The following is a 13,835-nucleotide window of genomic DNA, read 5'->3' as shown; positions in this document are numbered from 1 at the left end:
TACCGAGGCTCATGACATCAGATCTGATTTTAAAAATTGTCCAGTGGTTACCTCCTACTCAGACATAAGCTCTTATTTTCCCCTTTGGATTGCTCTGTCTGCAAAATTATAGTGAAGGATTTCTCCTCTCCTGCTTCTATTAGTTTCCTTCCAAAATCTGGTGAGAAAACCTAACACCATCCTTAATTCTTTCTCCAGTTGAGCACGATCATCTCATGACTTTTCAAACCACCACTTACAGTTCTCCTGCCATAATCAAGAGAGAACATGGATGAATCAGATATACCAGTTGTTCACCGTGTTTTACTTACCTTCCAACGCAGAGAAACAGCAAAAGACTGCAAAACGAGAAGACCAGAAAGGACAGGGCCATGGTTTTCTTGCGACCTATCCGATCAATAATCCATAGTGTTACTAACACACCTGTAGAAGGAGACAAGTTGACTGTTGGGAATTGAGCAAAGGTGCAGGCTGTAGCAGCTAGCTTTTAAAATAGGCTGGGTTATTTAGATTTGAAATTTTGTTCTCTTTTTCTTTAAAATACTTTGCTGACAGAGGCATCAGCTAGGGGTGTAGAATAGATTGCCCCAGCCACTTGTGCCGCATGAAAACAGAAGCTCTGTGCCCCAGCTGGTGAGTCTTGCTCCATGTTCACTACCCCACTGGTCCACACATCCACATGCCCACAAACTCAGGGGCTACACGCTGATGTAGGTGTGAGCAATCAACTCTGACATCTGTTAACCACTGATTATAGCAGTGGTTACCAATGTGAATGCTAAAAATGCCTGCCTTATGTGTCATTGGAGTATCTTTTGTTCAACTTCTGACTATTGTTCCCTGCTAATCTTCCTACTGCTAGATTTAAGGGCTCTTTAGAACTTAGTATTTTCTTTCCATTGCATTATTTCTATGCTTCCATCACATTATTTTTCACCTGCTCTTTGACAAAGGAAATAGATCAAGCTTTGTAAGTCTCACAGTGTTAAAGATTCTCTCTTATGCAACTTTTCCAGATCCTTTCAAGAGCTGAGGTATACCAAGTGTGGAGATTATTCAAGCATCAGAGTTGCCAGTGTCATATTCAGAGTTATCCCTGTCAATATTTCTTACTCCTACCTTAGTATGTGTCAGGATCAAATCAGTCCTACCAGCTATAGCATCAGTCCAAGAGTACATACTCTCTCTTCTGTCCACTGACATCCTTCCCAGAATGACTGTTACGCAGGACAGTCATCCTATTAGGTAGCAAATATGCATATTTATCAGTCACAGACTTATAACTTTTTACCAATTAAATGGCTTCTCTTTGAGCATTTGTCCCTGCAACTGTAATCTAGAACAGTGAAAATAACCTGACCACTGCCTCACAGTATTATTTCAAACTATTAATACTGAGAGACCATCTTCTACACTTGAAGAAACAATGGCTATTACACACCAAATATCTTGCTTGTCCTAAGTCAGACTGTTCATTGAAATTCACTGAAATTGTCTGAAAATCCTGACTGAGGCTGGACACAGAGCTTTAGGAAGCAAGTTCTCCATTGATTCACTCTACCCACCATCCTTTTAAAATAGTTCTGGAAAGTCATTTATGGATAAAAGTTCAAGTGATTCTGCCCCTTTGATTTAATTGTTACTCTTCCTCTGAATACCTAATATGTTGCTTGGGCCATTATAGCTTCACAAAGCAATTACTAGTGATTTTATCTGTAGTGATCACATGGGCAGTGAAGAGAGCTACACCTACTGTGTGTACTGCATATATCAAGTAGTCCAAGCAAGGAGCTCCAGAGCTGCAGGAAATACATTGGCATTAGGCCAGACAGAAGAGCCCATTCCAATCACACTGAGCCACTGGCCCTGAAGAACTGTTGCTTCTTATTGGCACTTACCAGGGAATTCTGACAGGGTTGTCCAGAGCAGGTCAGTGTAGTCTTCCTCTGTCAGATACTCACAGGTCAGGCTGCACTTTGCTTTAACTTCTTGTCTTCTACTGGATACTGTGGGAGGAAAAAGAAAAAAACAAGTATTTAATATATTTTAAGTAATCTCTTCTCTGCTTACCTTCCTTTACTCCTGCAATTTCTTTATCACTCTTACTGCTGAAACTGATAGAAGGGATGTACTGAAAATACCGTGCCACACAGCAGGTATGTTCTACCTGGAAGATACAGCTGAAACTGAACAGTTTATAATCTTATTTGTGGCACGATGTCTTACCTCGGCAACCATCACTATCAGAATGAAAACTTACACTTCCCTATCAGCTGTACAGGCTTAGTTATTTTTCAGTCTAGGGCTCATAACAGTGAACAGGATTAACATCAATAATTCAGTTTCTCCCTACATAAACTGGTATACTAACACTTCATCTATACTTTGAGAAGACTGAATAATACTGTGCCTTTGTAAAAACAAGTATTTTTAAAGGATGCATGCTCCTTTGTGGAGGCTAACCAGAGTTAGACCTCTCAAATAGCTAATAGACTGTTGTACAAGCTCGGGACCTATGCCTTCTCCCAATACTACCCATCCTCTTTCTATAATTTTCCAACTATCAGTTTCCACTAATTACAAGTGTTCTGAATACATGCATGCCTCCCCTGTGGAATCAAACTTTTCAAGTGTGGTCAAAGCACTTTTTTTTTTAAACACAAAAAGCTGCAAGAAAAAGGGTGATTGTTTTGCAACATTATCTTTTTTCTCAGCAGGTCTTCACATCTTGAGAACTTGGTAGCTCCACAGCAGCAGCAGTTATCTCTATCTAACTAATTAGGCCTGTCAAATCTGGAAACTACATTTATTCAATCACTTTTTTCTCAAGAAGAACAGATATTTTTTCTAAGAGGTCTCCCTTGAAGGTTGTCTTGCTGTTTTACATTTTGGGCTCAGAGACACTGCAGGACCTCTCTGCATTGTGCAGAAGATGAGGAACAGTCTATTAGAAATGTTTAAAATAAGTAACCCTTTAAGTGGATGCCTTAAAATTCAGGCTGGCAGCCACAGTCCTTTCCAAATAATAGCAGAAGGTGATCTAATAAAAGATATTCCACCACTTAACAGGGTATATTTAAAAAAGAAAAAATGGATTAGTACTCACTGCTGCAGACGTCTCCCGCTTGGAAGAACTCTGTAGTTAATAAAACTAACCCATAATATGAAAAAGCATTGGAAAACCTGCAAGGAAGAAAATGAGAGAGGAAGTCTCAGCTGGTCAAACCTATATAGTAAACAACATGAATCAAAATTGAAACCACTGTGTGAGGACTTCCACTAAGTGCTACCTCAAAGCTATTTCCTATCAGCATTTAGAAAATGAAAGGGCAATTAGATTGAGAATGCTAGTGATTGGGTGGTTTAATATATTACAAATCAATACAGGCTGGGGTATTTTTTGAGCAGGAAGTTGATGTATTTTAGTGATACTGTAAACCACCTCCATTAAAAACCATTTAGAATTCTGCAGGCACTGAGCCATTTGTATTTCCTCTTACCATATAAACCAGAGCAACAATGTGGTCCATCTAAAATGAGGCGTAAAAAGGTCCCTCATTTTTCCTCGGTCTTCCTGTTGAAAACAAGCAGAAGTCAGATGATAGGGCACTCACAGGTCCTGGGCTGGAAGATGCAGAGCAACAAGGGGTAATACAAGACACAGTACTATGTACTCAGGTTATCTCATGATGAGCGTTTGCTTTCAGTTGAGGGCTCTTCGGGTTGTAGGAGCCACACTGGAGCTGGGTTCCAAGTACAGAATTCCTCTGCCAAGGGGAATTCTCCAGGAGCATAATGTTACCAAAACCAGTTCATGCACAGGGCACACTACTCCTCCACAAGGAAGGTGAGGATCTGTCAGAACAAGGTGGAGCTGGAAAGAGGTAGAGCATAACTTTGCCGATCCACATCTGGCCCACAGCCAGCTCCTGTAAATTAGAGCAGCCCTTCAGGGCTACTGATCTAGGTTGAGGTACTGAGGAACTACAAGCAGCCCTCCTGCAAGCAGACTCCTTTTAAGCTGCCTGGTTCTTAGAGAGTGAGTGGAGGGCTCAGCCCATACTCTTGTGGTGAGGGAAAAGTACTTTCCCACCCCACCCTGAAAACAAAACCATCCAAAACTTGGAGAGTGTTTCTGCACAGCCCATCAAAATTACCCTGACTGAACAAAGCATTTGTGAAATGCACGGGAGCTCAAATCCTCATTGATCCAGACCTTAGAAAATCAAACCTCCATCTCTGATTAGTAAGATGCTGTCATTACCAACAGGCTCCTGCCTAGCTTTACAATTTTGCTCTTGTTCAAATCCACAGGTCTCCCTCTGCTGTCCTTCCTTGCTGGCTAACTTTGTAACTTTCTTTTCTTATAAAAATCTGCTCTTTGTTCTGTAAATGCAGAGCTGCTTTATATGTTGACAGGAGTGTTGAAAAGTTGGCCATATAAAGCTGAAATGAAAAACAATCCAATGCAATTCATACAGTAATATGCAGCTCAGGCTGAATTACTCCGTGCATTAGGACTGAATAGGAGCTTGCAACTTTCCCACTCCAGAAAATCAGGATTAGGTTAAAAATGAGGTACAGCTAAAGAGTCAAATTCCATGTTGTCTCATGAGTTTAGATTTGGGAATTCTGATCTGAGTTCTTCGGTAGCCTCAAGGTTTGATTTTCTTTAATAATAGGGTCTCAGAGTGAGGTTAAATAACATTAATGCCCACTTTAAAGGTCCTTTTCACTTTCAGGATTTCCATGTAAATAAAAATGAGAAACTAACTCCTCCTCACTGTGAAAGAGGCATATATGACCATCTCTCACATTTTTTTATTACTGGTTGAGATATTAAAATTAACATTATTTGCTTATAAAATTAAATATGAATGTAGCACAGTTTCATTGTATCTCACATTATTAATGTGCCTGTTACCTGTACATACCTGTCTGGAAATAATTAATTTTCCCAGAGGCATTGGAGCTCCATTTTCTGTTGCTATCCGCTTTAAAGTGGCAATTGCTTTTTCTTGATTTCCAGATAATACATCATATCTGGCACTTTCTGGCAGCCACTAAGAGAGCAAAGCAGATCACACACACAATGATGTCAGAAAGACAGCAATAAACAAACTGGGGATTTTCTTTGTGGGCTTACAGTGGGAAATCTCAGTGACTCCGGCAGACTACTCACACAAAAAAGGATTACAGAACTGATCTTTAACAATTCAGAGAACCATCTTTCTGCCAAACGTCAAACTCCTCATTAGGCTTTAAGAAACTGCAAAACCCTACTTTCATGATAAAGTCAGAACTCCAGTCTAAAATCTTTCCCTTCTGTCACCTTGGTTTTATTCTTGAGAAATGTTAGGCATTTTTGCAGGTTCTTTACATTATACCTTATCAGTAGGAAAGGCAAGGTATCCAGGGCAGATAACAAGATGCTCTAGGCATTCAAAAATTTGCATTTTTAAGCTCCTTTTAAAACAAAGCATGTTAGCACCTGTATAACTGGAGGCATTTCTGAAAAACAATGTCAGTGGCTAAGGAATAATAATTGCTGCTAAACAACCTGACAAGGACATGTATCTTTGAGAAGACTGAATGATTGGCAAATATATTACCTAATAGTGCACTGAAGCTCAGGTTTAATTCATATACATCTTATTTTAGAATTTGACCTGCACAGATTTTACCCCTGATTTGAGTGGATTTTTTAAGTAAGTGGACAGTAATTATAAAAGTTATGATTATGACAAAATAATTTGCAAATCTAAAGAGCAATCAGGGAAATAGCAACAGCTTTTAATAAAATGTTGATTCCACTGAGCTTAGTTGAAACAAAGTCATTAAATTGGAGAGTTTTCCAGGCCTGATTTGGTTTCACAAAATTCCAGCCCACCATTGTCCTCCAGCAATTACAGTCACATAAACACAGCTCTCACTGGAATGTTTTTACTAGCACCCTGTTGAAACAACAGTATTTTTGTCATTATTTCAGACATTTCAAAGAAGACATGAACAGAGAGCTTAAAACTGTCATGATTTCCTTCAATCAGGTCACAGAATCAGGTGGAGAAGTGCTAGATTGATGGAACACACATTCATCTTTGAAAGAATACCTACAAAACATAGGACAGCGAAGAGCAAAAGTGGGAGGGCAGAAAGAATGAGAAGCCACCGCCAGCCAAGAGTGGGCATCACCAACACTGCTAGGAGGACTTCAAACACAGTCCCTATGGCCCAAAAGACCTGCCAAAGGGAAAACAAACAGTCACAAATGAGAATAAGAGTGCTGTTAAGGCCTCCTTCTTTGTGACATTCCAAGATGCGCTCTCTAGGGACAGCTGGAGAGAGAAATGCCAAAGACATTTCAAATATGCACCACTGTATCGAAATAGAGTCCAGACATTTTAAGGGGATTTGTTTAAATGTTGCAGAAGCTAAAATGTTCATTTCTGAAACCCTAGCATTGCCTTTCTCTAGACACTCATGTTTAACTGTAGGTAGCTTCTCATAAGGAATAGACTCATCACATGGTGTTTCTTAAGCAAAATGGCTATTAATGTATCTGTCTATGAGTATTATTCCCAGCTACCACCATGAGATTTATGGTATTTGTTTTCCTTACCAAAGCCACAGAGTTTGGCCTGTAGATGAAAGAAGGAATTGATACCTTCTTAGCAAATAATGGAGCTGGCATCCTCTTGCATATCCTACCCATGCAGGATTATTCTCCTTTAGATTATGAATCTGCTTAGCTCATTATTTAACACTCAGAATATATTTCTAACCTAGGGTTGCTTAGAGGCAGCCAAACTGTGGCAGAACAAGAGTGACACAGAAGGGAGTAATTCATCTACTGAACACTATTTAATCCACTGAACGTAGGACTAGCCAGCAGATACCTTAGAAGACTCGTTTTGCATTGAGAAGCTGTTTCCATTTGGTGAGGTATTGCACAAGGATGCTCCTCCCAAACTGACTGGTGCAGACAAGTAATAGTACTGTTTTCTGACCCTTCAACCATCCACTAAAGGGCTGCAAATTTTGCCTTAAAGTATTTATAAGGCAAAATTCTGCTCTCTGTGACTTTGATACATTTGGATTGAATATGGGGAGCTGAATTTAGCCCTGCATTTACTGAACAGCCAGTTCTCCACTATCCATTACTGAGTTGTAGATTAATTTCACCATGAAATTAGGTGACATCCAAATGCCCCACCGTGTGCTAACAGCAGTAACTTATGCAGCACTGGATGCAAGTTAATTTGCAAAAAGGCATATTCAACAAAAAGAGTGGAGCATTACATGAATGCTTCATGCTGCTTTTGGACCTGAGCTAGTACCAGTGTATAAGGTTAACCTCAGCTCCACACTAACTTGGACAATCAAGATTTGACTGCTGCTATGTGTGAGATTTCTTGTCAGTAGGACTGAATGGATGTAACCAACAGCAGAGTTTGTCCCTCTAGGCACCAGTATGCATAGCTACACTGCTCACCTCTATTAATAAAATGCATTTTGCTCTGGCTTTCATTGGAAGGAATTCAGCATATAAGGTTACCCTGTAAAGAGTGAACATTGAGAAAAATGTCATGTTAGCACATTAAGAAAAATGCTACGTTAGCACAATGACAGAGGTTCAAACATTTTGTTTGCCTTTTATTAAAATTGCCAAACCCATAGTACCAATGCAAAACCCTTCCTAGCTCTCAGAGTCAGCAAGACTGTGGACACTGGTTCAGACTCCCCTTTCTACATCAGAACAAAACCCCTTTAGTTCATTATTGCAATGGAGGACAGAATTTGCTCTGTTCATGTGATTTTGTAACCCTGCAGTTGTTAGCTAAATGTAGCAGTTCTTGATATGTATGTTTTCTCAACCCTGCTCTGGACTGGGACAGGCATTATGCCCATTATTTTCAGTGTGGTCCATCAGCATTCAATGCAAACTCTTGCTGGGTAAAGTATTTCTTCAGGGCTTCACAACTGGCTCAGAGAATTTCATACCAGTCTACTCTGCCAAGTTTCAATTCTCCAAGAGGTGAATACTTTCAAGGTCTGATCCTGGTACTGGTATAAAATAATTTGCATTCTTTTATTGTGGGAATTCAAAAAGAAATCATCTAACTCTGCAGAGTCTTTGTTTCATGACTGTGCCAAAGAGTAGTGGTACAGCTTCTCTGTGAGTATTTCCTGAGGATGAACACAAGGGCCAGCAGCCAGTCAAGGCTCTCTCGTCTTCTTCAAACCATCTGGTAAGACTTGTTGTTCTTTTCTCCTACTCTGTTTGCATTCCATTGACTCATCCTGTTTCTGCCTCTAAACTCCTTAGGCTTTCTTTGATGTTTGTGACAAAACTCCTACTAATTTGACAAATGGCGGATTGATCTCTAAGTAGCTTCCCAGAACTCAGTTCATCGAAGTACAAAGTTGCACACAATATTATATTAAATCAGTGATTAAGAGGAGAAGGAAGTAAAATCACACAATGAAATGTAGAGCCGTCCCCTATATATCGCAGCAGAAAACAGGAGCTGATTAATGCTGTACAGAACTGTTTTCTTAAGAGAATACTCCATATCTTTGCAAGTCTGGATGTTGGCACTGTGAATGAATAGTCATACTCAGCATTAGATAATATCTCACAGAAAATTCCCAGAGGAGGCCACAGATTCTCAGGTGCAGCTCCTACTTAAGTATAGACAGAGGGATATCTGCTATAGTCAGTTAATTTATTATTGCTGGATGCTTTCTTTTTAATAGCACCTTTCTTAGAAATTTCTCTCTCATACCCATTACAGAATATACAATTAAAAAGATACCCATGTCATTCCACTGAAATTCAGCCACTCATATCCAAAGTTACATAGCCTACTTAAGGATATTAGAAAAAAGCTACTTTTCCTGCTTCATACATATTTACTCCTCTGTCAAAGGAATCACTATTAGGGTTGGAACAACAAACAGACTCAGCAGCAATGGAATTCACTCTGAGTTCTGTAACCGGCTCTTCTTTGTCTCTCATTAAGTCACATAGCCTTTGTGCATTATCCACCCCTCTGTAAAATGGCGCTAGCTGTGCTGTAGCTGTTCTGCTGGGGCTCTGTGGAACATCATTAATATGTATTTGCAGTACAAGGCATTATTAACTCTGATGCTTTGTCTTTCTTGTTCTCCTGCCTCATTCCAGTTGTGTTCAGTTGGAACTGCATGGCAGAAACTGCCTCACTGTTGGTCAATACACAGCAGGCTAAGGACTTTTCAATTTTACATACACTTTACGCTTTTGTACAGCTTCCAAAGGTGGGCAGGAAAGCAGTAAAAGAAAATTAATAATACTGTGATATTCCATCTCAGCGCTCAATCTTTTATCTGGGAATGGCAATAGAAAAGACAGGATATTGACTGGCCTTGTGAAGAAGTCTATGAGCCATCAATCAAAGTTAGACTCTGACTACTCCGAAATAGCACCTCCATGGGGCAAAATATCAATTATTAATAAGGATAAAAGACTACTCAGAGAAAGAATGGCTATATTCTTCCCTTTACATTTTTAATTAAAAGCCTAGAGCAGAGTTATTTATTCCAGGTGGAAAATTTAGAGACCCCCCTCTCCAGTGAATGGAATGACACATTAATATCCTGATGCTACCTTCTTATTAGGCATGTGTCTGAGCCATCAATATATCTTCAGTGCTCCAGGTTTAGGCTGTGTGGTTTTGGAACTTCAACTCAGGTTCAGATGTGAAAGTTCAGGCTCTAACTGAACAATAATCTGCAGTTTTACCATCAGGAGTCTGAGCTCAGCTCTGCCTCTAAATGCTAGCATTTAGGTCATGACCTATCTTGCAACAAGACCATGCCGTCCCTTATGGACTCTGCCAATACAATCTAGCAATGCAGTGTTTAGGCACAGCTACAAAATGTTGTCTGTTGTGTTTTACCCACTTCTAGGTGGGCTCTTTGGGCCTCTCATTTTCACCAGGGTTTACCTGAGGGAATGAGAGAAGCTTAAAAGGCCTTAAGGCATATAACATATTACATTTAGGAGCCCAGCTTGTTCACACAGAAGTCATTGTAAATCTGATTCACCTCAGTGATGTATTAGGCATCTTCAAAGCCTTCTCAGAGTTCAATATATAAGCTCCAAAATACTTAGGAAAAAAAAAGCGTTTGGGACAACAGAACAGAAGCATGTCTTCAATTTGACATAAGCATATTTTTTTAAAATAAATAGAAAAGAGAAAGTTTGGATTTGTGAATATTTACTTACGACTGAGGCACTCCTCCAATCCCAAAGCCCACCAGGCCCCTCAGCACCAAGATCCAGCTATACACTGGTGCAAAACCACTGAGGATCCCATAATAGAGCGTCCACAACACGCTGATCTTTAGGCCCTGTATTTAACAAACAAGCATGAGGAAAAGAAAGTCTGTGCTGTAACACAAATTAACAAAATGTAAAGTAGAGCTTCAAACTTCTTTTATTTCATGGGAGGTCACTTCTGGCTCTGCTTAATTCTGCTTCACACATCTGGAGTATGACATTTGTGAACATCATGCACTGAAACATCCACACTGTAGAACTATTATTCTAGTAGGAGCTGAACACTTACTGTTTTTCTCCCGTACTGGTCTGAAATGTTTCCCCAGAGGGTGGAGCTGGACATCATTCCCACAAACACCACCTATGAAACACCAGAAAAAAATCTTCCCCTTAACAGCAAGACAAGTGAAAATTTCTGTGTGACAGCAAAAAGAACACAACTTCACAGTGAAACTAGAAAATTTCAGCTGTAACAACAGAGCAAAATGTCCAGGTGTTCTAGGTATAACTCTTTTGCAGTAGAGACTATTCAAGATAATTATTCATATAGTGGGATTTTTCAAAAGTCACTCAGCGTTAGCCTAACTTCCCTTCCATTGAACTGAAAGGGAACTTGCTATTGCCTGGGAATGGGGATGAGTGTCAGCAGACTGTTCAAGCCAAGGTCTCTCAGGTTCTTGCAGTGGTGGGCCCATTTTCAGTAGTTGCCTTGCTTTTGTTGAGGTCGGGAATCTAAACACAACATAAATAAACTGAATCTCTGCCAGGATACTTGTCATCACCTCACCCTTATCTTACCTGTTAATTTGTTAACTACTGCATTAGATCAGTGCTGAATATTTTTGAGCTTTTGATAAATGTAAGAAAATGAATTATAAGAAATGACTGAAGAGCACAATTTGCCACTGAATGGAAATCATTGTCTTGTTTCTGGGTGGGTTTTTTTTTTCTGAAGGGTTTTCATAACCCACAAAAAAATTCTTCATCTGCTTCACAGATGAAAAGGCCCAACTGAGAGTTTCATAGCATTACTGAGGGGACAAGCAAGTGAAGACAGGAGCAAGTGCCTGGGTTGGAGAGGGGAAGAAACTAGGCACCCCTCAAGTCAGCTTTGCAATTAAAAGATCCCTCCAGTGACAAACCAGTCTGACACTGGAACATGCACTCTCTTACTACACACATTGTGAGTCCAGCCCTGGAAGATGCTGAGTTCTCCAGTTCCAATGAATATATTCATGAATAAAAGCTGAGTAATGTTGCTTGAGGTCTGCAAGACAGAGCTGTTCTAGGAGCCCCGTGCTGATGCAGTACTTCTCAGCCAGCTCACCTCCAGTCTCCTATTGCCATTCTCAGCAGGTTGTCTCAGATTTGAATGGAGATAAAATTAGATCTTACAACTTTAGAAAAGTCTGAAAAAAGACTGAGGTGTCAACTATATTGTACCTTCTTCAGAGGTGACACCAAAAAGTATAGTTTATTCTGTAGGTGGAGAGAGAAATGAAATCCTGCCCAGTAAATGTAATGGCAAAACGCAAGCATGTTTCCCCCATCAGTGCATTAAAACCATAGGAAGTTTGTCTGCGAAAGAAGTGCATATTCAAGCAATAAGTGGGGTAAGAAGCAGTTCTGTTTATCAAAGCTTTTGTCTGATGTCCACTGACCCCTTCTTCTGATTTTGCTCACCAATAATAAAATTTTGCTGAGCTGAAAGAAGGAACAAGACCCTCCTTCAGATGGGCTGGCTGCATTCAGGTATGGGAAAGGACATAATCTTAACTGACTTAAATCTACTGAGCATTTTGACCAGTTTACACAACAACACAAACGACATCAAAAGCTAAAGGAAAAAGAAATGTAGGAGTTAAAGTGCATGCCATACAACAGTGGGATATGCTGAGAGAAGGGTCCCAAAACTAGTTGTCTTATCCCTAAAGGCACTGCATGTTTCCAACATCATAGCACCATACATAGAAGTGGTATAAGAGCTCTGCTTGCAAAGATCACTGGATGATCCACCTTGAAAAGTGATTGCTTGCTCTCTCTCATGGTTCCCAGTCTGTCTTTGTACAAGCAAGCTTAAATGTGGTGAAAGAGAAAGATTTCCAAGGAAGACAGTAAAAATTGACCAATTCTTTTTTTCAGTTAATCAAATGGTTTGAATTTTAGGATGAGTCTGAGTCAATTCATATATTTTCCTGGAAATTACATGAAACTTTGAACCTGAAAATATCAAAATTTCCTCAGTTCTCACTGAGTTTCATTTCTTCAAGCTCTGGCTTTCAAAAAAGACTCCTATATCCTTCCGAGCCAAAGGCAATCTGTAAAGGCCATGAACAGATTTAACTTTGGTATATAAAGCATAACATCTGAACAACAATGAGTGGAAAAACCTTACAGAATACAGGAGCTGCCAGTTATTTTTTCCTACCGATGTGAGCAATGCAACCTGCCAGCTTGGTAATCGCCACTCACAATGAAGCTGAGGAGCTAGGATACTTAAAATCATCATTTCCATAGCATCTGCCATCTAGAAGGGGAAAAAAGAAACAAAAATAAACAACTGCCTGAAAATTAGGTTGACATAGCAGTCAGAAATATACCTTCTTGAAATTAACCTTGTTTCTGTTCTGTGCCATTCCCACTCTGTAGGTGAAACAAAACAGTTATGTTTGCAAGGTATAGTGGATGTACACAGTGTAGAGAAAAATGCAACAGGTGCACTTTTAAACTAATTTCTGATTGTCATAATGTTTAGTAACACTGGCAGAGAGAGGATTCAAAGAACCAAATCAAAAGTTATCGGTGGGTGATTTCAAGGAGGCTTGTCTGGTCAGTCATCCAGGTTCGTTCACTTCCATATTGCATATTACAGGGATGAGCTTTCAACTCCTTTACACACAGATTCAGTCAGAACTGTTTATTACTTTATAAATTACTCCCTTTCTCCCTTACACACTACTTCTGGATTTGTGTCAAATATACTGATAGATCATCTGTAGACCAAATTCCACTACTGACTTAGGATCTAAACCACATACATAAATGATAGCTGGTAAATACAGGCTCCAGATATCATACCCTAAAATACACCACAGTAGATGTAACATATAGTGCTTCAGAAATAGCAGAAAAAGTGAAAACAAAGCCTGTCTTTCTGTTCTTCATATCAAGGTTAAAATTAGAAGTACCGGGTCGCTGTTTACCTGAAACTGAGATTACAATAATACTAATACAGAAAACAGAGACTGTAGCTAATGGGATGAATATGGTAAAATCACTGCATGAAAACTGACATCTGCTTCTGCAGGAATAGCCTAGTATCCTTTCCATTTGAAACAAGCATTTGAAGTAGAGAATCAAAATGATTTTTCAAACCCTGATTTATAAGAACTTCAGAGACAGAGAAATCAACCAGTTATTCATTATCCCCACATAACAAGTTTGAGTTCACCTGACATTTCAGAATTTCAAGTAAAATTCCTTCTTTATTATACAATTATCTGTTTGGAGACTT

General features: G+C 39.5%; 1 protein-coding gene across 3 annotated transcripts in view; it reads right to left on the bottom strand.

Annotated features, from left to right (window-relative positions):
* Positions 1-13,835, bottom strand: part of SVOP (SV2 related protein) — a 263,464-nt gene that overhangs the window by 6,070 nt on the left and 243,559 nt on the right. For 2 of the 3 annotated variants that reach the window (XM_049806515.1, XM_049806513.1), the window contains 10 exons: positions 12,750-12,848; positions 10,611-10,682; positions 10,268-10,392; positions 7,493-7,556; positions 6,115-6,240; positions 4,935-5,063; positions 3,501-3,574; positions 3,107-3,183; positions 1,899-2,006; positions 312-423 (listed from right to left, as the gene is read on the bottom strand). In XM_049806515.1, coding sequence (XP_049662472.1) covers positions 312-423; positions 1,899-2,006; positions 3,107-3,183; positions 3,501-3,574; positions 4,935-5,063; positions 6,115-6,240; positions 7,493-7,556; positions 10,268-10,392; positions 10,611-10,682; positions 12,750-12,848 — 986 coding nt within the window. The remainder of the gene's footprint in view (positions 1-311; positions 424-1,898; positions 2,007-3,106; positions 3,184-3,500; positions 3,575-4,934; positions 5,064-6,114; positions 6,241-7,492; positions 7,557-10,267; positions 10,393-10,610; positions 10,683-12,749; positions 12,849-13,835) is intronic. The other variant, XM_049806516.1, reaches the window with a different exon arrangement.

The sequence above is a fragment of the Accipiter gentilis genome, chromosome 7 (assembly GCF_929443795.1).
Source record: "Accipiter gentilis chromosome 7, bAccGen1.1, whole genome shotgun sequence".
NCBI classification, from domain to species: domain Eukaryota; kingdom Metazoa; phylum Chordata; class Aves; order Accipitriformes; family Accipitridae; genus Astur; species Astur gentilis.
Note: the sequence above shows the minus strand (reverse complement) of the source record. Positions and strands in the feature narration are given on the sequence as shown.